Source organism: Gobius niger (genome assembly GCF_951799975.1).
Source record: "Gobius niger genome assembly, chromosome: 4".
Classification (NCBI taxonomy): Eukaryota; Metazoa; Chordata; class Actinopteri; order Gobiiformes; family Gobiidae; genus Gobius; species Gobius niger.
In genome coordinates, this window is record NC_136855.1 from 38067956 (window position 1) to 38092279 (window position 24324).

Here is a 24324-nt window from a genome sequence, read left to right on the forward strand (position 1 = left end):
CAGGCGTCCCTCTTCTGGTTGGTCTGTAAACGTTACACACACCATTCACATCCCATGGTCTTGATGAAGTGCTGAGTGCTGGGTCTCCGGGGACAAAGACACTGATCATTGTGAATTAGAGGCCCATGGAGAGCTCTGGGCTCTCACGGGGCCGGGACGGTCAAAGGAGAGGGTTTTACGGACAGGCGGATTAGATCTCCACAGGATCAATGCGAAGATGACTCCTGACAGAACTACAAGACCAGAGCCGGACTGAACCATCAACCAGGACTGAGCAATTCATCGAAATTGCAATCTCGATTTTGGTCAATCTCAAGAATCGTCATGGGACTTTATAATCGTCAGGTTTAAAGCTATTTCTTTGGCAGGAACGGCGCCTATATTGCAGGTAAGATGAGAAGATTTTTGTGTGTTAACCCCTTAACTCCGACCTGAACCGAGCACATTTTCTCCAGTTTGGCTTTACCCCAGTCCAAAAGCTTCTGGAAAAAAGGTGTGAAAAAGCAACAAAACTGAGATGAAAACAATGACGGAAATGTGACAAATAAGTGACGAAAAATTGATGAAAAAGTGGCAAAAATGTCACAAGAAATTGACAAGAAATTGTCAAAAAATGACAAAAATGTGACAAAAAAAGACAAAAATTTGATAAAAATTTACGAAAAAATGACAAAAATGTGACAAAATGTTACCAAAAAAAAAAAAAAAAAAAAAAATTGGACTAAAAAATGATGAAAAAATTACTAAAATTGACAACAATGTGACAAAAAAATACAAAAATATGATAAAAATTTGACCAAAAAATTACAAAAAATGGGCAAAAAAAAGACAAAATTAATGATGAAAATGTGACAAAAATGTGATTAAAAAAAATGATGAAAAAATGACAAAAAAGTTACAAAAATGAGTTGACTACCCAACAAAAAATGATGGAAAAAAAATCTGATGACGTGAGGAAAAAGATCCTCTTGGTTCAGGCGGGAGTTAAGAGGTAAACTGATGCTGGAGTGAAGCCTTTGTTTTTGTTTAAGCTGAGGTTTGTATAAAAGATATTTCTAAGCTACTGCTACGTCGTACATGTCATTTTCATCCATTTCATCATGGAAAAAATGTAAAAGGAATAACAAACCATAAACCAATTAGCCTCTTAACTCCCACCTGAACCGAGTGCATTTTCACAAGATTGATTTCTATTAAAAGTGAAAATAAGTGCCAAAAAACGAGACGTAAACGCAACAAAAATGTGACAATAATGTGGCAGAAAAGTAACAAAAAAGCAACAAAACATGGCAAATATGCAATAAAACAGTTTCAAAAAAAGTGACAAAAAAGCAAAAAAAAGTGACAAAAAGTGATAAAAAAGTGATAAAAAAAGTGTTAAAAGTTACAAAAAAGTGACAAAAAGTTTAAAAAAAAAATGACAAAAACATGACAAAAAGTGATAAAAAAAGCAAAAAAAAGTGACAAAAAAGTGACAAAAAGTGATAAAAAATGTGACAAAAATGTGATAAAAATGTGACAAAAATGTGACCAAAAAGTAACGACACGGTAACAACGCGGTCTTAGCTTTCAAATGCAGTTTCTCTGGCCTATAGGCTGTGAGCACCAGTCAAGAAGCTTTCAGATTTGGGTAAAGCTGAACCGGAGAGAATGCGTTTGGTTCAGATGGGAGTTTAAGTTATGAGACAACAGTGGACCAGCTGACAAAAAGAATGTTATTTTTTATATCAATGTTTTCTATAAAAGGATCACCTCAGGAACTCCAATAATGTTGTTTTTCCCTGTACCTCGCTCAGCACGTAATAATAGCTGCACGGCTGAACCTTCCACAACAACAAAGACTACGTGGGCGGTGCCACATGGAAACATGAGAAACACGGTCCCCACAATACACACGATGAAGACAATTAAGATAAAGCCAAGGCAGCGAAGTGAACATTGGGCAGTAGGTCTGGGATGATTCGCTTTAGGTGCCACAGAAAGTCATGTGTCTAAAGGTTATAAACCATATGTTACTTGACAACAGTAAAGTGAATTCCCACAGCAGCATATAGGTTTAACATAAAGTGCTCCTGAAGAAATATCACATTTAAAAAGGATGGAAATTATTACTATATATTGTCCTAGCTTTGGTGGAGTTTATGAAATTATTCAAAGGTGTCAAGGCAAAACTGGAGAAAAGAGGCCGCTATAAGACGAACTATAAAGTCAAGCCAAGTACACATGTTATGCTAACAGCAGCTAAATGCTACAATCAGCAAAACCTTTTCCAACAGCGATGCTAAATATTACATTTCATAGGACATGCCCGTTTTCAAGAGGGTTTTCCTCTCTCTCCACTGGCAAATCAGAATCTCAGTCTGTTCACGTACGGCTGTGCAATTAATCGAAATTCGATTACGATTACAACAGTAAACGGTTACAAAATTAGCATAATCGCAAAAAATTGATTATAATTTTTTTTTTCAATTCTATTTTTTTTTTTTGCAAAGCAGACTTGCGTTATTTCACGGCGCTGGGATTATTTTCCCTTCGCTTTTCACGTGCCATGACTCATGCTTTTGTCTGACATAAAAACAAACGGCGCTGTGTGATGATGTCATCAGGCCGCGCTGCTCAGTTTACTTGCGCAGGTGTGAGGGCCGGCCAGCAGGGGGCAGGTGTGAAACAGAGACCTCTCTTTAATCAAGGTGTACTTGAAATCATTTGTACTTTTATGACTGTCCAGAAAACATAAAATATCATCATAGTGTTTTGATGAATAAATAAATAAAATAAAGATAGACTTTTTTTTAAAAGCAACAAATAATCGTTTGAATAATCGTGATTTCAATTATGACAGAAATAATCGTGACTATTATTTTTTCAATAATCGAGCAGCCCTATGTTCAAGTCACATTAGCTTAAAGGGGCTAGATGCAAGTTAGCCATTTTATACTCGCTACTGCCACCTCAGGTCATACGTGTAACTGCAGGTTCTATATTAAGCTCGTGCATGACGGCACTTCAGACCCGAGTTAACAACTTTCTGAGTGACAGTGCTCGATTTCAGAGGCAGTTGTGGTGAACAGGTCTGAGCTCATTCTACACATTAGGACATGGCTGTAACATGTAGGGGGAGGAAAATACTTAATTTAACATTTTTAAACTCTGTATAGTCCCTTTAAGTTCAGGGCGCTTTGGCCTGGAAGATGGTGCCCAAAGCCGCCCTGGTTTGGTCTTCCTCTGAAACAGTTGTGCGTCTCTTCCAAGCACTGGAGAGGAGAATCCGTCCGAATGTGGAATTCATCAAGCATCAAGCAACCGGAATCCAAATCCGGCTTCCTCAATTCTGTGGCTTGCTCTTTCCAGGTCTGTGAAGAGTCCCAGCCTGAAGGGGAGGAGTCCAAGTATCTTATCGTCATGTTTACCATTGAGGTCAGTGACAAGAGAGGTTTTCCAGTCTCCGAACAGAAGCAGGAGTCCTGACGGTTTCTCCGCCTCAGCAGCAGCTCTTGTTCCTTCCCTCAGAGTTTATAGCAGGTCTGGCCTTGAAGACACTTTCACTATGATTCTTGTGCACTTGGTATCCCTATATCAGCTCTGGTTCTTCTATGAGAGTTCACACTACACTTTGAAATGATCAAATCCATCTGTCGTTCATAGCTCGACCAGCAGAGGTAGCAAGAAAAGTGGAAAGAGCTGCAGTAAACATCACCAAAACAGCAGATCGTCACACCCATAACTCGGCTTTCATCATCAGACAAGACCACTTTCTGAGATAAGTCAAACGCAAGATTCCATTTCTGTTTTGAGAAGTCTGACCGTGAGGCTGCAGTGTCATCGTGACTGCGCCCGAGACTTGTGGGGTCAGAGGAACAAGTGTCTTCCGTGGCCTTGCGGAGTCCACTTAAACTTTAATGTCCCTTCGGAGCAATTTGCTTCGGAGACGGAGGTAAAGTGAAGTGTGAATAATGCATCGGGAGTGAACGGGATCCAAATCTTCCCCCTCTGTCAACACGAATCAGGCGGGACGGGCGCAAAGCCGGCGACTCCGGGCCACATGCAATATTAAAACAACTAAAACCAAAAGGACAAAACGCTTCTTGTACCGATTATTGGTGTCTTTAGAAAAAACCTCTAGGCCTGTGGAAGCATTTATAGGAGAGCAGAAGACACAACAGAAAGCTGAAAGGGACTAGGGAGTAAATGTGGGGGAACATCCTGAGTCGACATTTGACATTTCACGGTCTGAAACGTTTTGCCCTGTCATAAAGAAAGGCCTTTACCGATAACTGGTCTTACGATCCCTTTTCTCTGCTTCCACTTTTGTCTCGTGGCGAGTGTTGACCTTGCTGATGCAGAGAAAGGACACCACTGCCCTCAGTCACTTATCTCTTTGATTGTTTCACTGTGTATCGTTTGTTCAAGTTGGGAAAAAAGTCTCGGAAGCCCTGTGAGGAAAACTCTTATCTGTCTCGATATTGAGATTAGAGGCGCAACAATCTTGACAAAGGTATTGAACCGCAGCGTCGACCTTTGATACAGATGAGAACGGGTGAGCTGCATGTCTTTGAGCTGTAATCCCAGACTATAACATCTTCTTCGCACTTTGTTTTGACTTTTCACTTGAGAAACATTAAACCTGAGTGATGAAATGTCAGGTTGTTTGCGTAGATAAATGGTTTGTTCAAATCAAATTCTCTGCCTGACCCCCCCAGAAAGTGTCCTTTACCTGTATGTACCTAACTGTTCTGATCTGGGTTCTGCTGCAGTTGGTCGGGTCTCGGTTCAGACGCCCTGAGCCTAAGAAAGGACCGGGTTGTTCCATCAAGGGATTTCTTCTTTTTTCACCTGCATCTGACTTTGCGGTCGCTTTATAACCACAGAGCTGGATTCAGCCCAAGCTGACGTAGTTACGGAGTTAAAGACTTTATTCCAAATCAATACGGTCTCAAAGCAAGGGGAGTTGTACTTCCGGACCGGAGAGGAGGCGGGACTGTGGAGCTCTCTTGGCCCTCCCCTTTAAGCACATTAAGGCTCCTTCCGAAACCATCAGATTGCTAAGAGCTCTTACGCCAAACCGGATGTGCGTCAGCGTCCGCCATGACAAGTTGCTTCCGAATTGGTCTGTCAGTTAGGAAGTAGTTAGGAAAAGGAGCCTTGATGCTAACTATCACAGCCACTTTAGCATAGGGACCTCTGATGCTAACTATCATAGCCACTTTAGCATAGGGACCTCTGGTGCTAACTATCATAGCCACTTTAGCATAGGGACCTCTGATACTAACTATCATAGCCACTTTAGCATAGGGACCTCTGATGCTAACTATCATAGCCACTTTAGCATAGGGACCTCTGATGCTAACTATCATAGCCACTTTAGCATAGGGACCTCTGATGCTAACTATCATAGCCACTTTAGCATAGGGACCTCTGATGCTAACTAGCATAGCCACTTTAGCATAGGGACCTCTGATGCTAACTAACCGGTGATTAGGAGCTCTGTGCCATCCCACAAGCCACTGCGCCAAACCCCCACCCCCCTCGCCCCCACCCTCGAGTGATTCATGCGCAACCACTGTTGATTGACAGGAGCACATTTAATAATAAAAATAATAATAACTAAAAATTAAGATTCTGCACAAGCCAAACTTTATAAAAGTGATAAATCCATGTTGTCGTCTCCACAGCTCAGTCACATGTCAGTGTTAAAGAGGAAACTCAGGAAATCCTTTTGTTTTCATTTAGTAGAAACTTAAGCCACATGGATCATTTGCTGCTGTAGCTTTAAGAAACAGCTGCTGAAATAAAATAAAACTAAAGGGAAATGTTTGGATCATTTAGATTTATTTTTCTCCTTAAATGTCTTTGTTTGGACACTATGTTGTTGTTGTACACTGTACACTAGGGGGCGACATGCACTTTTGTTTGGCTTGCACTCCACCAATAACTTTAAAGAAGAAGAAAAACAGCTGTTGGTGATGTCACTTCCCTTTCCCCTGTTTAAGGACGGACGGATTGTGCAAATTCTGCTGAAGCTCTAGTTCACTAACTGCACAGATCTAACAGTTGACCCCATGAAAGGTTAAGGAGTTAGTTGCTAGTGTTAGTGCTTAGAGGCTACAATTTGATGGTTTCGGACGCAGCCTAAGAATCTGGAGGTCTGAAGGGTTCGTGAGAGCTGAACATGAACATCATTTTTGGAATTTACTGATTTCTCTTTTGTAATGCCATGCGGCTGATTTGCAATTTTATCCGACCTCTCCCGTTTCCGCCTCAGTAATTGGGCCACGCGACAATAAATCAAAATCGCAATGAACTCTTTTTCAATTCACACCCACGGGCGGCCACAAATTACTGCAAGATTTTCCTCGGGAAGTTTCCTGCTCCCCTCGCATTTTAGTTGGTCCTCGCGACGCACTCCGAGCAAACTTAAGGGCACAGTCTAATTAGCGCCCTCCGGTTGCACTGTCAGCGGGTCCATCTGAATGAATAGTTCAAAGCGGCGTTTCCGAGTCTCCACAAACCCTCCCCGCTTCCTCGGTCAACGTGAGATGTTTGCAGAGAAAAGCCTCCTCTCTCTCCAACGCATCTCGGTGCAAATATTTGAACGCTTGCGCCTCCCGCTGACCTACTGTATTCTCCACAGGCGCATTCTGCAGCTCGCCTTCGCTGATGAACAACAACTCTTGCAGCAAGGTCAGGCAGTTATGCGCCGTCATCCCTTTTCCATCGACACACTGTTGCAGAGGAATTGTGTGGTAGCGGTTGATGCGACGTTACAAAGGCGCGATTTCGGGTCTTGAAGTTATGAACCGCTAAGCCTGCAGTATAAACCGCTCCGAGACGTTTGGTACAGCAAATCCTGGTGTTGGCTTTAAAGTGTATTGTTTCCGTCTTTTCTCAAGTACGGGTCGTCTGAAGTGAAGGGAAGTGTATCAGAAAAGGCAAAAATAGTGAGAGCGCGATGATGATGATCCAGGAAAAAGCGCTGGTTCGGTTTTTGGTTCTTTCATTTGTAAGCCCTTGATCTAGAGCAGGGGGGCCCAAACTTTTTGTCTCCGAGGGCCAAAATGAAAAAGTGCCTGTGAGTCGCGGGCCAAACGCGGCGATGTCAAGCACGGAAAACACATATAACTGCAAATTATGGAGTTACTTTATTTTATTTACTTTTTATTTTATCGATAGCCTACATTTTCCATTGATTCTATCTATGCAATTTTTGCTTTTTTTTTTTGTCCATTTTTTGTCAATTTTTTAATCACATTTTTGTCACATTTTTGGTCATTTTTTGTCAATTTTTTATAACATTTTTGTCACGTTTTTGTCTTTTTTTTGGGTCATTTTTTGTTCCATTTTTTGTCATTTTTTTTTCATCACATTTTGTCACATTTTTGTCATTTTTTCATCACATTTTGTCAATTTCTTGTGACATTTTTGTGACATTTTCATCATATTTTTCATTCCAGTTTTGTTGCTATTTTCACAGCTTTTTTCCAGAAGCTTTTGGATTGGGGTAAAGCCAAACTGGAGAAAATGTGCTTGGTTCAGGTGGGAGTTAAGGGGTTAAAACAAATGGTAACTTTGGCAAAAGCCTAGTTTTAGTAAAACAAAATCAACAATTGTAGCAATTTAGTGCAAAAAAAACAAACACCTGTATCTACAGCACCTCATTCGTTAACTCAAAGAAAATGCCACATTATTAGATTATCATTATTAGCATCAATTAAAGTATTTTTTTTATTTTTTATTTTTTTACCGGTATACAGTGGTTGACGTCAACAAACTTTGCAATAAAAGTTGGAAAACTGTGAAAGTTGATGCTACAAAGCTCTGTAATTGATAAATACCAAAACACCACAACAGTGTTTCCTTAACTTTGCGAAAGGAATGAAACAGCGCCCCCAATTTGACGCTGGTGGTCAAAAAGTGTACTGCATCTATATTTACCATGGAGAATGAATGGAAGAGTTAGTTTTAACCACACGCAAGTAGGTCACTCTCTGGCGGGCCAACAGAATTGCTTCGGGGGCCAAATTCGGCCCGTGGGCCCCACTTTGGGCACCCCTGACCTAGAGAGTTCAGTCGCCAAGCTAGTTTTACGCTCTGCAATCTATTACATTATAGTACAGGGGTCGGCAACGTCAGGCCCTTAAGATGAGTTTGAGAAACATGATTACCCAAATCAGAGAGTACTTTGAATATTATTAGAGTTAAATGGGAGAAAGAAAGGTAGAAATACTGTCAATGCACCCAGTTAGGTCATACATTATGTACAACACTGGCATTTGAAGGAAGTGCACTGGAAAAAGAATCGTTTTAAGGAAGAAATTACATAAATCTACTTGAATTATCAGATTAAATCTAAGGTTTGAGTAGATTTGGTCTGGTCTTAGAGGAGATAAAACCTTTAGTAGTTGTTATTCTCTTAATTCAGATGATTTTGTGTCATTTCAAGTGAAAAACAATTATTTGTCTGATTTGAAGTAGGTTTTATTCTTGTTCCATTGGCGCTTTAGCATTTGATCTTGGATCAGTTCAAACCGACTCAAATTCAACATAGAAGGACTTTAATTCAAGCAATTTTAAGTCATTCATCTCATTTAAGATGGTCATTTTTCCAGTGTTGTGCTTTACTTTGGGCTAATAAAAACTTGCCTACCCCTGTTATAGTACATAGTATTACTACACAAATAAATTCTTCCTCTGTTCCTAACGCAGAACCATTTTCAGTGGGACGCAAGAAAACATTTGTCAAAATTTAGATACTGAAAGCGTGAAGGAAAACTGCCAGAGTCTGTTAAAATGACTTATCGAGTTGTTTTGATCATAATTTCTGCTTTAAATGCTTATCTAATAGTCATCCAGTAATGATTTGTGGGGAAAATAGCGTGTTTTGCACCACACATAACAAATGGCATTTTTATTTGGGTCGTCGCTTTCCATTAGAGGCCGAACGATGTGGGTTTTTCTGAGATCGATTGATTGGATATGCACCGCCTAGATTTTTGGCTGCTATTTTAGGCGGATTTTTCCAAATGTCTGGTCTGTAATCCTGTGTATGATGCTTCTAAACTGTAAATTGTGACAGCAGGGGGCGCTTTATTGGGGCATAGGGTTGATTTATTCCGGACATTCATGTTTTAAAGCAGTACTAAGTGACGTGTTTACCTTAATAAAGCCTTTCCCTATGGGGGTAATACGAGTGTTTATGGGATGGAGGGTCTTTCATCGCCCCCTGGTGTCTCTGGCCAGAAAACCATGTTTGCAACTTGTCTGCCACCGGACCGGAGCCACCAATACACACTAATAGAATCATGAGGAAGAAGCTAACATGCTAACGGGCAAAGCTAACTGTGGGCTAGCGCCACTTAAACAGTATTTACAGCCAAGTTTGAGTGAAAAAAAATATTTCCATTGTATAATTGGATGTACAATATCCCTCTCTCCCTTCACCTTTTCTGTCAGCGTAGTATTTACTCTCCAAGACAATTAATAAGTTAAAAAATAGCAACTTATGACCTCTAGGGGCAAGAGTTACTTAGTACTGCTTCAAAGCTCTTAATAATAAATAATAATGCATTGGTTTTATATAGCGCTTTTCTTGGACACTCAAAGACGCTTTACTTTGCACTATTCATTCACTCCATACTTGGTGGTAGTAAGCTACTATTGTAGCCACAGCTGCCCTGGGGTAGACTGACAGAAGCGAGGCAACCAGTCTGCGCCATCGGCCCCTCCGACCACCACCAACCACTCACTCACAACATTCACTAGGCTTCCTGGTGTTCCCAAACGGTCTCCCATCCAAGTACCGACCAGGCCCTTCCCTGCTTGGCTTCCAAGGTCTGACGGGATTGGGCAGAGCAAAGGGGGTGTGGCCTCATGTCACCAGTTAAAGGGTCTATAGGTAGATACTGAAACCTCCAGTTTGGGTATCAGGAGTAAAAAAGCTGGACCAGTGCACTCTCAGAGCATATTCTGAGATGAAAGTATTTTATTTCATGGCTATAAGACAGGCGTATTCAGTAAAGCTTCGGACGTCCGCTGGGGTTTGAGAACATTAAATATTGAATAGTGCTTTTTATTTATGTGGACAATTTCCCCGAGTTAAAAATGTGTTTTCCTGCCAAAAGCAGCATCTGAGGTCAGTCACACGTCGGTGTTTTTTATGCAAGACTTCAAAGTGCTACAGAAACACTACCAAACTCAAACAAACTTAAACCATGCACCTTATATAATGAATCTTCTTCTTCTTTTTCTCCTCCTTCTCCTTCTTCTTCTTCTTCTTGGAGCTGCAGGATTTTGAAATGATGAGCCTTCTCCGTGGCTTAGATCGCGTTAAAAGCCTTTTAGCCCTTTGTTTGGGCGGCCATGCTGTTTGGTCGAGACGTTCAGCTGGTTCCTTTCATTGTTGAGCGTTGTCAGAGCTTTGCCTCGTCCGTTTTTTGTTCGGCACATTCTCTTTCCAATTAAGCCCTGTTGTCGCAGATCTGACCGTGATTTAGGTTTGTTATGGATAAAAAATGGTTTACTCCGGCATCTGGTCTGGATATCTAGAGTCCGATTTAAACAAGCCCTGACAGCAGTGCTTAGTACCTTCATCTTCTCCTTCTTCTTCTCCTCCTCCTGCTCCTTCGTCTTCTCCTCCTGCTCCTTCGTCTTCTTCTTCTCCTTCTCCTCATTCTCCTTCTGCTCCTTCGTCTTCTCCTCTCCTCCTGCTCTTTCTTCTCCTTCTCCTTCTTCTTCTCCTCCTTCTCCTTCGTCTTCTCCTTCTGCTCCTTCGTCTCCTTCTGCTCCTTCTCCGTCTTCTTCTTCTCCTCCTTCTCCTTTGTCTTCTTCTCCTTCGTCTTCTTCTTCTCCTCCTCCTTCTCCTTCTCCTCCTTTTTCTCCTTCTCCTCCTTCTCCTTCTCCTTCTCCTCCTTCTCCTCCTTCTCCTCCTCCTCCTCCTCCTCCTCCTCCTCCTCCTCCTCCTCCTCCTCTCCGAACTTAATAGCGGGCTGTTGTCCAAACTAATGTGCAGGTTGCAGAGGCAGCAGTCTCGAGTACAGATGCACAGACCTCCCTATCCACACACACTTCCTCCAGCTGTTCGAGGTCTTCTCCTTCCCCTTCACCTCCTGATTGAGACGACCAGGAGGCATCCGAACTCCTCCTGGGTAACTGAGCTCTTCACCCTATCTCGAAGGGCCCAACCACCCTGCGAAGGAAACAGATTCCAGCCGCCTGTATCCGCGATCTTGTCCTTTCAGTCATGACCCAGATCTCATGACCATCGGTGAGGAACAAAGATCGGACGAGACCTTTGCGAAATATCCCATGTCCATAGTGCTTTATTATGTGTAAAGGTCAGCACACACTACACGACTTTTCTAGTCGTAAACGATTTTATATAGAATGGGGGGTCCACACTGCACGACTGGATTCAGTGCGATTTTCGAACGTCTGGGGGTTCACACATAACGACTGAGAATCGTAAGAGCGACACACGATTCTGACAAACAGCTGATGTTTTATAACACAGCGCGTCTGTCCTCTCGACGGCTTCCAAAACTGACCCCAAATCCGCAAAGACAGGTCTGTGTTTGTGAGCGTGGGATAACGTGTGTGTCCCGATTGGTCAACGGTGTCAACAATGTCACAACACCGCAGTGCTAGGCTAATGCTACTACGAAGCTTCAACTTGGCTATAGTTCTGTCACATGGAGATAAAGGTTGGCGACAGGAAGAAGCGGGACGTATTTCAGTGGATTTAATAAGAAAAGGAGACGGACCTCAGCCTCGAGATGGAGGAGACAGCGGAGACAGCGGAGACAGCGGGGAGGCTAGCCGCTGTTAGCGACGAGGTGAAGCTAAACAGTTCGTCTCCAAACACAGTAAGTGCCGCTAAACTCTGTTCGTGGTTGAAATGTAGCTGGTTGTCGTGAACTTTTGGTGATATAAAGTTGTGCTGTTTCGTGTGTGGGGCTGTGGCCGTGAAATGAGTTGTTTGTGCCGCTGGTTTAACAGAGAAGTGAAAAAAGGAGGCGCTGCGGTGTTTTCCTGTCTTTATATCTCTCTGTCATTCACATTTGGGACGGTAAAATCACCCACGTTTCTCCCGTGCGTCCAAATCGGGCTTAATAATCAAACATGTTTGACTTCCTACGACTGAAGTCTAGTCGCGTCTTTCTACCCCCCACACTACACGACCCGACTCGATGTGACCGCCTTCAACTAGACGCGACTTGAATAGACTCGGCACGACTGAGAATTAGAGCAAAAATCGGGCATAAAAGTCGTGTAGTGTGTGCTGACCTTAAAGGGGTCTAGTTTAGACCCCTACAGAAACATGTTCTCAAAAGGCAACACATGATTCTTGTGTTGTTCAGCAGCTTCAGTCGTTCTCTCAAATGTTTACGCTGCTGGACATGATTAAAAGTCGCACCGTGAACTGAATCTTCCTTCGAAAGATTTAAGGCTGTGGTTTCAACTTTGTGAGGCATGGCGCATTTGGAACCCCGGGCGCTCCCTCTGACAGATGGGGCTCAACTACCAATAAAAACCGGACCTTCCTCCTGACATTAATTGACACCAACTAAAATTTAACGGGTCTAAAGTGGTGACGGGGCACTTTCTGCGCTGCTCTGTCCCTGTTAAAAACCCGGGAACGGCTTCTCCAGGAGCATCACTGTTTAACCTCTGCCTCTGCTTATTAACACGGTGTTAGCGTAGCCTTAGGAAAACAGGATGAGGGGAAAATAAACATACAAAGAGGAAACTATAGTATGATATAATGATACAGCAGATAAACTGGACAGAGAGAGGAAAGAGAAAACTGTCTATGGGATCTCTTTTACATGTGAAGCCAGCTAATCCTGTAGAAAAGACCTCTACAAACATACCACCATAGATACAGACGGCATCTCTGGAACCGCCCATATATGGTCATGTTTGAAAACAGTTAAGGGGGAAAACAATTTGGAGAAAAATCTAAACTTTCTCTAATTATTCAAAAACTACTTTAACAAACGCTGAATTATGAATATAGTTTTCTACTAAATAAAGATACAAAGACATGGAGAGGAGCAAAGTGGTTCAACAGCCCATAAATACATGAATAATGGAGAATGCAAACATGATGCTACATGCTATTGCGTTTTTTTCACTTCTACAGAACAATCTGCTGTGAGAAAATATCCATATGGACCCGATTTACACTTGACTTTATTTGTGTGGCATAAATAAGTTCATATTCCACCAGAAAATAGCTAAAAAGATTTAATTTTCCCCCTCGGCGAAGCCACGCCCCCATCTATGACGAGATGCCGTCTGTATTATATGTTTATAAGTGGCTGCCGAGCTCCATAGTCTGTTTATTTCTCTGAGTGTAGAAATAAAAAGGAGAAGCAGCGTTTGACCCTAGTCGGCTAGTCCAGGAGACTTTTCGGAGTCGGTGCTTAATGTGTTTTCCGTATTTAGCCGTTAGCATTAGCCATCATACATCGCAAATTGTGAAGTTGGAAGCTACCACGCTCTTCCCAGACACGCACAAAGACCAGACAGGTACGGATCAACTCGTCTAAGCTCAGGTAAGAACATAATATCATTTTAGGGATAGGTTTGCCTGAGTCCTCCTAGGAACGCCCCCACCTCCTGGAGACGCCTCCGAGCTTTCGTCACCAGCCGAGTAACCAACCACTGCTCCTCAGCAGAACCCCCTCCTCACTGATGCCACAGACAGCGTGTGGAGGGGGCGTGTCTGAAAGGGTCCGAGGTTCTTAAAGAGACAGAGGCCGATTTCAAGACATTCACTACAGCCATTTTGAGAGAGACATTTTATACAAGGCAGTTATTCTAATTTACTGCATTTACAGACAAACAGAAGGTTTGCTCATCATTGTAGTGTGATATAGACTGGTGCTATGTGATTGAAAAAAGCAGAATACCCCCTCTTTAAAAGCCTGAATATAAGATAGTACGAAGTAGATCTGAAATGTTCCCGTAAACCCACCTCTCTTTTCACCAGAGACATTTCCTGGACCTATTGTTTAAAATGTGCCTCTATTTCAACACTATTTCATCACACCCCTGCTTATAGACTTGTACATGGTCTAACTTTTAATCAAGCGTCTCTGCCCTTCCGACCTCCACAGCTCCGGACGGTCCCGCCGCTTCTGCTTACTCCGCCGTTTTGTATCCGCTCCCGATCGCTCGCGCCAAACTATTATTCCACATCCCGCCGCCCCGCGCGCCCTTACGTATGCCCTTTTTAACAATCCAGATAGCATCTCCCCTTGGCCACAGGTCCGCGGCGCTCGCTCCGTGATTCATCGGCCCCAATTCGAGCTCGTCAGGGATGCGCGGGGCGTTCGAGAACAATCCGACACTCCCAGCGTTTGCCTTATTGATTGTGTGCCCATACAGCCCGGCTTCATTTATCGAGTAGAAATGCGTGCGGCTTTTCAATTATCTTTCAAAGTCTTTCGAAATAGGCCAGACCTCTGCCGGCGTCTGTCTGCGATAAACTGCCACCGAGTGAGTGATAAATCGGCTGCCACTTCCAGCAGAGACGTGCAGCTATTTGACACTCGGCATTCTGACGGGAGCCAGAGCTTATATTTTTAAAAATGAACAAACCACACGGGTCTTTTCAGTAACTTTTGAGCAACTGTTTGGATTTAGCAGAGTAAAGCTAGATCAGTTAAAGGGATATTTCAGGAATATTGACATAGGGCCTCATTTCCTAGTTATCCAGAGTGTTGCTGATTTCTGGAGATATTTTTTTTGTAATTCATGCAGTTCTTATGTTTGAAGAGTGTAGTGGCGCTAGGCTAATGCAAGGCTAGTGCATTTCTATGGTATCAGCTAGCCTGCATTAAAAACAGTCTGATGGTTCAGGTGGGGGTTAAGAGGTTAAATCTTAAGGGTGGACACAGAGCATTAAGTAGAATCGAGCAGTTTAAGTCACAGCACTTTGTTTATCGTGCATAAGTAGCCATGTGCTCTGGGGCTTGGCATCTGTTTACAGGCTTTTGTATTGTTTTTATTCACACGCCGTGGTATCGGACAGGAACTCAGTTTCAGCGACTTCTCACAGCCCGAGCATCGGATCAGGGAAAAAAAATGTGTCCGAAGAATCAAGTCTCGTTTCCATCCATTTTGTTTTGTGCTCTCAAATGTTCAGCTGTTCACAACTTCTTAAGTTAGGAGCCCTGATGAGAGTTTATACCTTAAAGGGATATTCCAGGATTTTTGACATAGGGCCTCATTTCCTAGTTATCCAGAGTGTTGCTGATTTCTGGAGAGATTTTTTTTGTAATTCATGCAGTTCTTATATTTGAAGAGTTTCGTGGCGCTAGGCTAATGCAAGGTGTCTATGGTATCAGCTAGCCTGCATTAAAAACAGTGTGACCCGCTCCACAGAGCACCTGAGGCAAATCACTTATAACACCAGACTAAACATATAAATGTCTGTGTCCATAGAGTGATTTTAACCATTTTGCATTTAAAGTACCTTATATTTGAGCAGCATCAGCTTTGTGGTTGTATAAGCTACGCAGCGGCGGAGTGATCTGCTAGAAAATAGTCCCTCAAAATGTGATCATTCATGTGATGCAGGTCAGTTATATTCCAAACATGATTCTATCGACACAGACATTTATATGGTTAGTCTGGTGTTATAAGTGATTTGCCTCAGGTGCTCTGTGGAGCGGGTCAGACTGTTTTTAATGCAGGCTAGCTGATACCATAGAAATGCGCTAGCCTTGCACTAGCCTAGCGCCACAAAACTCTTCAAACATAAGAACTGCATGAATTAGAAAAAAAATATCTCCAGAAATCAGCAACACTCTGGATAACTAGGAAATGAGGCCCTATGTCAAAAGTCCTGAAATATCCCTTTAAGATCGGATTTAGACGGGGCTTCATTCACTTCCCAGATAGTAAGATACGAGCATCCACAGTAGGAAACATGCAATGCTCGTTTAGATCAGATGTTTTGTTCAGAAACAGTCACAAAGTAGTCCTAAAAAGGCCCTGTACAATTACTTTTTTTAGTATTGAAATGAAATATATATTGAATACAGGGGGGGGGAAAAGAAGACTATAAAAAGCATTTCAATGGATTGTTAGCTTGTAGGCTAGTTTTTGTTAGCATTACTGCAACCGTGAAAAGGGTAGGGTAGGGACAAGGGTAGGCAAAATAAGCATTAGCTTCAGCCTATACCTTTTTCGGTCATTTTGTATGTTATGTTATGAAGAAGTATACTTAACTGAATGTCAATCTTTTGTCATAATTTTGACCGAATAAACGGAAACTGTGAAAAGTGATGAATAATTTTTGGAATATAACTGACCTTGTATCACGTGAATGATCGCATTTTTAGGGACTATTTTCTAGCAGATCACTCCGCCGCTGCGTAGCTTATACAACCACGAAGCTGATGCTGCTCAAATATAAGGTATTTTAAATGCAAAATGGTTAAAATTACTCTATGGACACAGACATTTATATGTGGAGCGGGTCAGACTGTTTTTAATGCAGGCTAGCTGATACCATAGAAATGCGCTAGCCTTGCATTAGCCTAGCGCCACATAACTCTCAAAACAGAAAAACTGCATAAATTACCCAAAAAATATCTCCAGAAATCAGCAAAACTCTGGATAACTAGAAAATGAGGCCCTATGTCAAAAATCCTGAAATATCCCTTTAATACTTCCTAATTACTTACACACATTCAAACTGCTTTTTCAATTTCAGCTGCGACTGACCTTGCATCCGTCTAAACATCATCAAAAGCCCCTTAGCCAATTTTGGAAACGAAAATAATTTTAGATAAAGCCTATTACCTCGTGTGCTTTTTCCTTGCCCAGAAGTGTATGTGTGTGCGCCCTGTTGTTGGCGACACAGACACAGTAAAAAAAAAACAAAAAAAAAACACCGCAGTAAATGCCAGATCTGCCGGCTGTGTGTTCTGGCAGGGCCGGGTGAGACTCTGCCGTTTGCACACAGGAAGCCGCTTTATTAACTTCTCGCAGATAAACGTGAGCGAGAGAAAAACACAGGTGTCTCTGCTGGCACCCCACGCCTAATTAAATACCGGAACACATGCCTCTGATGAGTCGGGGTTCGTCTCAGAGCACAGATAAACACATTCAGGACTATGAGCAATGAACTGAACTGGAATTTGAGCGTGACATCGAACAGCGTCGTCTTACACAGTTAACGGGGTTATTTTTCTACTGGGAAGTTTTGTGATCTCCAAAGTTCTGGCTGGACGAACTCGCAGGAAGATACGCCAAAGAACTTACGTAACGATTTCCAATCCGAGCCAGTAGATCACAATTCAACTTGATCTCAATTCAAGCCCACTTCGTAACTTTATATTCCCCAAAATAGCGGCTCGTCACAAGAATTAGCTCATAATCGCCCAGCCCTATATAGATACAGACGGCATCTCTGGGATCGCCCATATATGGTCATGTTTCAAAACAAGGATGAAAATGCAACAAAAGAGCAAACAAGAAAGTTGCAAAAGTTGATGAAAAAGTAAGAAAAGTGTGAAAAAAAAATACAAAAAAGAAGTGAAGCGCCGTCATGCATGAGCTTAACCTCTTAACTCCCGCATGAACCGAGAGGATCTTTTTCTTCACGTCATCAGATTTTTTGCTCCATCATTTTTTTGTTGGGTATTCGACTCATTTTTGTAACTTTTTTGTCATTTTTAGTCACTTTTGTCACATTTTTGTCTTTTTTTTGGTCATTTTTTTTAATTTTTTTTTGTCAAATTTTAATCACATTTTTGTAAAAAAATAAATAAAAAAATTAAAAAAAAGTCACATTTTGTCACATTTTTCTCATTTTTTGTCACATTTTTGTTTGTCATTTTTTTGTTTTGTTTTTGTCAAAATTTAATCACATTATTGTAAAAAAAAAAAAAAATTTGTCATTCTTTTATCACATTGTTGTCATTTTTTGTCATTTTTTTGTCCATTTGTTGTCCATTTTTTGTCATTTTGTTGTCAAATTTTTATCACATTTTTGTCATTTTTTCCCACATTTTTGTCAATTTTTTTTTACATTTTTTTACATTTTTGGTCAAATTGTTGTCACATTTTTGTCATTTTTTTCATCAATTTTTCGTCACTTTTTTGTCACATTTCCATCATTGTTTTCGTCTCAGTTTTGTTGCTTGTTTCACAGCTTTTTTCCAGAAGCTTTTGGACTGGGGTAAAGCCAAACTGGAGAAAATGTGCTCGGTTCAGGTGGGAGTTAAGGGGTTAATATAGAACCTGCAGTTACACGCAAGACCTGAGGTGGCAGTAGTGAGTATAAAATGACCAACTTGCATCTAGTCTCTTTAGGATTTGGGTAAAGCTGAAGGAGAAATGCACTCGGTAAGAGGTAAAAGCAGATAAAGACGATCATTACGATGAGCTGAACCTAAAGCGAGTGTAGGCTCCTCCCCTTAAGGACACCGGCGGGTGAATTCATGCCGCGCTCGCTCCTTACCACCCGCAGCAGCCGCCTCCGCTCCTTGAAGGTGGCGCAGCAGCCCAGCACGCCTGTTACCATGACGATGGCTCCAGCCAGGACCAGGATGTAGGCCGAGGCGGCGTATGTGGCGGAGGGCAGCAGGCTGATGTAGTCGCTCTTCTCCAGCAGGGTCCAGACTCCCACAGCCATGACCACGCCGCCCGCCAGCTGAGGAGGAGCAGCACAGGGACATGTTCACGACAAGCTGCAAAAGAAACATCCTGCCCTGATATGAAACCAGCTAACCCTGTAGTTAACGCCTCTACAAACCTGTCCTGGAAGGCTCTTGATTCTTGTATTAGTTTAGCAGGTCATTTTCCAGTCTAAATACTACATAAACAAATATGAATATTACATAAACATGACCATAGCTGTGTCAACAGATATAATAATAATGAAAATAGAAAATGAGCGCTGCTTTGGGTCCCATAGGTGTAACAGGTTGTAGTAGACTCACGGGTGCTCTTCCAAGGAGCCGATAGTGCATGAGGCCAGAGGAGAGACTGGCTGTGCGTGTCAAAAGCAGTCCAAAAAGGTATGGAGGCACTCCGGAGTAGCAAAAATTAAAAATCCTTTATTAATGCATGGACAAGAAGATTTTATTAAAAAACGCCAACGCGTTTCGACAGCTATGTCTTCATCAGGGCGATTTTTGTGAATGAAATCACTTAAAGATGTGTTAAAATACCAGAGAGGGTCATACTAAGCTCTGTTATTATTGTACTTTTCACATGTGTTTTCCTGCATGTGAATGTTTTTTAATATGTCCTGTTAACATATGTAACAATAAGCTCTTAATAATTAATAATGTCTTAATAATTTCATGTTGTACATTGTGTGTATGTATTGGTTTGTCACATTTGGGTCACGTAACACCTCACGTGAGCCCTCTCGGGTATTTTAACACACTCTTACCGCAATGAAGAAAAAAAGCTAATCACGGGCTAAAAGCTTGATGGCCACAGCTAGAGGAACGAGTTTGCAAATGAGAGCTTGAAAAACGTGCTGCCGGGAGAGGCTTGTTAACGGTGCAGTTACGCCTCCGGTGCAGAGGTCGTTGCCATAGCGATTGTTCAGAAGTGACACCGAGGATGAGGAGGGTGAAGTGTCTTGCCCAAGAACACAACGACAGTGTGCACATGCTGATCCTATTGTATGGTTTAATCTAGTTTAGAAATGTCTCCTACTTCCACAATCCCAGCATGTCCCTAAACAAGTCCTAATGAGCTCCTGTTCAGCCTCTTAACTCCCACCTGAACATGTTTTCTCCTGTTCTCCAAATTCTCCAAATCTAAAAGGTTCTTCAAAACAGCGACACAAAATGAGAAGAAAATGAGGACAACAAAAACTAAAAAAGCGCTAAAAAGTGACCCAAAAAAGCGCCAAAATGACTAAAAAACAACAAAAAAGTGACAAAAGAGCACCAAAAAATGACAAAAATCCAGCAAAAAAGTGACAAAAAATCCATAAAAAATGACAAAAATATAGGCAAAAAAATGACAAAAATCCATAAAAAAGATGACAAAAATCCAGCAAAAAAGTGACAAAAATCCACACAAAAAATGACAAAAATATAGGCAAAAAAGTGACAAAAATCCATTCAAAATGACAAATAAAAAATGACAAAAAATCAATTTAAAAAAGTGACAAAAATCCATAAAAAAGTGACAAAAATCCAACAAACAAATGACAAAAATCCAGCAGAAAAAAAGACAAAAATCCAGCAGAAAAAAGACAAAAATTGACAAAAATCCAGCAAAAAAAAAAACACTTAAGGGAAATAAAAAGTGACGACAATGGCAAAGAGGAGGGAATGCATTTGGTTTTGGCGGATGGTAAGAGGTTAAAGCAGTGACTGAACTCTGGAGGTTCTCAGCTTTCAAATGAGTAACGGCTTGCTCACATACAAGAGATTTCCCGGTTAACGTGACATTTCCTAGACTGAAGTGTCAAAAGAACGACTAAATAACACACGCAGTTCAAAGCCGCTCACTGTAATTAGCAGCAGCTCAGGATCGATGCGGAATCGATGGCGTCCCGGAGCGAGCGGGCGGCGCCATGTTTGATCTAAACCAACAGTCCGCAGATACAGGAGGACACGTGTGGGGAGACGCCAGATGGTGCTGTCACTTTGACGGAGATGTCAGTCTGAGCAGATGTCTCATTTAGACTTGGTTAAAAGCACAGATGCCGGCGCCGCAAAACACGCTCCTTATTTGGAAACTGCAGCTCGAATATTCAAATTATAAAACCACAGAGACACAAGTGCACATTCACAGTCTTCTGTAAAAAAACACAAGGTATGATAAATGTTTTAACAAAAAGAGAGCAACTTGTTTTTTAACAAATTGTATAAAAAAGCCCAGAAATATGACAAAATCAGAGCCAAAACAAGGGAAAATGAAACTTTTGCAGTTCTTTTATATATATATTTCCATGTCTGTTTGTCTAAAGGTGTGTAAATCTCAGTCACATGGACGACCTCTGTGATTTTGCAAAACATTGTGGCTTCATGTGCCATGTATAGAGTTCGGGAATGTGACGTCATATCGCTAAGCATTATGGGATTAGCAGCTATTGTAAACTAATGGAGATTTTAAAAGTTAAAACACTGGAGTTATTGTTCACATTAAAACACTTGGACGCCACAGTGAGTTAGGTGTATTTACCAGCAGTAACTCAGCAGCTAACGGAGCTGTTCCACGGCTCTTTTTCTCCACTTTTTATACTGTTTTCAGCTAATGTTAGGCTGTATCCGAATCTCCACACTAGTCCCTAACCCCTCATTCACTACACAGGCCCGCACTATATAGTCGACTATATAGTCACTGATTCTGTTGGCGATTCGGACACAAGCCACTACTTTCTCCGCGCTGCGTGACGTCACGCGTGCTGCGGCGTGCAGATGTTTTTTTTATATTTTTTTATCTGAATTTATTGGTACAAACGTTTATTTTATGAAAGAGAACGACTGTTTTGGCACTTTTACAGGCGTTACTATCATCACAAAAAAGCAAAAAAAAAAAAAAAAAAAAAAAGTCACCCCAGCGTGAGCTCAGAGACCCAAAAGTAGGTCACAGGCAGGTGTCCGAAGCGCCAGCAGATTGAGTGACTACATCTGCTAAAAGTTCACTAAACTCCGGGAATAATGTATTTCTGCGATAAAGACCAACCAGACTCATGAGACAGTGGAATATTTATGGATAAATACGAGTCAGATACGCTTTTACTTCACATGGATTTTACGTGAATGGCTTGGATTATTCGAGAGGAAGCTGTCGGTCATTTAACAGCGCAAGCTAAAGGTTATCAGCTAACGTTAGCATCTTTTCACCGTAACCGTTTATATTGAAGTCGTTTATTCATGAGAAACACGCAACACACGACTGAAACAGCTGATTTACTTCAGTCGTGTTGTTTAGTTCAAAGACCTGTCGCTGTCAGGCTCTTCTCTGACTCTCGCAATGCATTGTGGTCTATATTGACCCGTTTAGTGACCATGGACTTTTTTCTCTCTGGACATTCGGAGACCCCTACAAAATGGCGTGACCACTATATAGTCACTATATAGGGAATAGTGTGGACATTCGGATACAGCCTTAGTCTATGGAAATGTATGCTAGCAGCTGCAAAGATGGCAAATCTCCATGGTAACTGTGGAATTTCCCGAACTCTATTGCTGGGTTGCAGGTTCTAGAATATGATGATGTCATCGGACCCAACGGGGGGCAGGAGCTAGTGTTTCAACTCTTTCATACACGATTTAAAGCAAAGCGACATAAATACATATTACATTTTAAGGTAGTGGCAAGAAAAAACATCTCTGGTCCTTTTTTCTGCGTTTGGACAATCTTCAAGTGTCGTCTCTTAAAGCCACACTGCGGAACATTCCGGGTGAGAAGGAGGTGAAGGAAGTCACAGCTGTCAATGTTCTTTTTCCTCCTATTTCATTCCACTTTATGTTTTTGTTTGAAAGAATGTAGATTGTAGAAATGTGCACTCGTGTCGAACTGGTGACACTTCAAGGCTTTCTGGGTGAAAGTCTGAAAGGATTGGCTATTGATACAGACGGCATCGCGTCATAGAAGGGGGCGGGGCTTCACCGAGGGGGAAAATAGAATCTTTAGAGAAAGACAATTTTTCACTCTTTTTAGCCATTTTCTGGTGGAATATCAACTTATTTATCACATACAAATAAAGTCAAGAGTAAATCGGGCCCATATGGATATTTTCTCACAACAGATTGTTCAGTAGAAGTGAAAAAAGGGTAGTTGTAGCTAGCGCTAGCTAACCGTTAGCATTAGCCTGATGCTAACATGAAGCATCAGGTTAGCATTCTCGGTTACTATATTCATAATTCAGCATTTGTTAAAGTACCTTTTGAATAATTAGAGAAAGTTTAGATTTTTCTCTAAATTGTTTCCCCCCTTAACTGTTCTCAAACATGACCATATATGGGCGATTCCAGAGATTCCGTCTGTATCTATGGGCTTTTTTGAACGTTGTGATGTCACGTGCAGGTTCTAGAATGTGATGATGTCATCGGACCCAACGGGGGGGAGGAGCCAGTTTTTCCTCTTAACAGCATTACACTTCCACAAGTTGTATCTAAAAAGAAAATGTATGGATTAGAAAAATGATCATTAATATCAGTCACTGGGTCCATGATCTCTCTGCACAAGACCAAAAATGTCCTCAAAAACCAAATAATTTTTCTTCTATATATTAGTATAGGCCTTTAGAATGCAGTGATGTCACCTGCAACCCAGCAGTAGATACAGACGGCATCTCTGGAATCGTCCATATATGGTCATGTTTGAAAACAGTTAACAGTTTCTCTAATTATTCAAAAACTGCTTTAACAAACGCAGAATTATGAATATAGTTTTCAATTAAATAAAAATACAAAGGCATGGAGAGGAGCAAAATGGTTTAACAGCCCATAAATACATAAATAACGGAGATGCTAACCTGATATACGTGTTAGCACAGGGCTAATGCTAACGGTTAGCTAGCGCTAGCTACAACTGCCGTTTTTTCACTTCTACTGAACAATCTGCTGTGAGAAAACATCCATATGGACCTGATTTACACTTGACTTTATTTAAGTGATAAATAAGTTCATATTCCACCAGAAAATGGCAAAAAAGAGTGAAAAAATTGTGTTTCTCTAAAGACTCCATTTTCCCCCTCGGCGCGGCCACGCCCCCTTCTATGACGAGGTGCCGTCTGTATCTATACTATTATACAGAGGAAACATTATTTTGTTTTCAATTACATTTTTGGTCTTGTACAGAGAGATCAGGGACCCAGTGACTGATATTAATGATCATTTTTAAATTCATATATTTTCTTTTTAACTACGACTTGTGAAAGTGTAATGCTGATAATAGGAAAAACCCAGCAATTGCCGGGTTGCAGGTTCTAGAATGTGATGATGTCATCGGGCCCACAAACACTATAAAAAAAAAATATATATATAAACAAATTCGACCCTTTACTACAACAGAGGCAGCAAAGTCCTGCCTCCACTGTATGATATTCTCCCATATTGAACATTGTTTCACAGGATGGTTCTTTGCTGGTGCCACTGCGCTTAAACCAAGTCAGCAGTTATACAAAACAGCTATTAAGGTACTGGATCAAAAACCCCAGTCTTTTCCCAGATGTGCTCTGATTACGAAATATAAATGCTTTAATTTTGAAAATCTAAAGTCTTTTGAAATGAATGTCTTGTTTATAGAGTGCAACATGAGCTGGCCCCGCCTCCTCTTAGGGAAAAATAAATTGTGAAACCAGCACTCGATCAACAGTCAGGGGGGACT

At 41.5% G+C, this 24324-nt stretch overlaps 1 protein-coding gene across 1 annotated transcript in view; it reads right to left on the reverse strand.

Annotated features, from left to right (window-relative positions):
- Nucleotides 1–24324, reverse strand: part of LOC306961840 (CD151 antigen-like) — a 61958-nt gene that overhangs the window by 16711 nt on the left and 20923 nt on the right. Inside the window, exon 3 of the mRNA XM_079554768.1 lies at nucleotides 18476–18667. Coding sequence (XP_079410894.1) covers nucleotides 18476–18667 — 192 coding nt within the window. The remainder of the gene's footprint in view (nucleotides 1–18475; nucleotides 18668–24324) is intronic.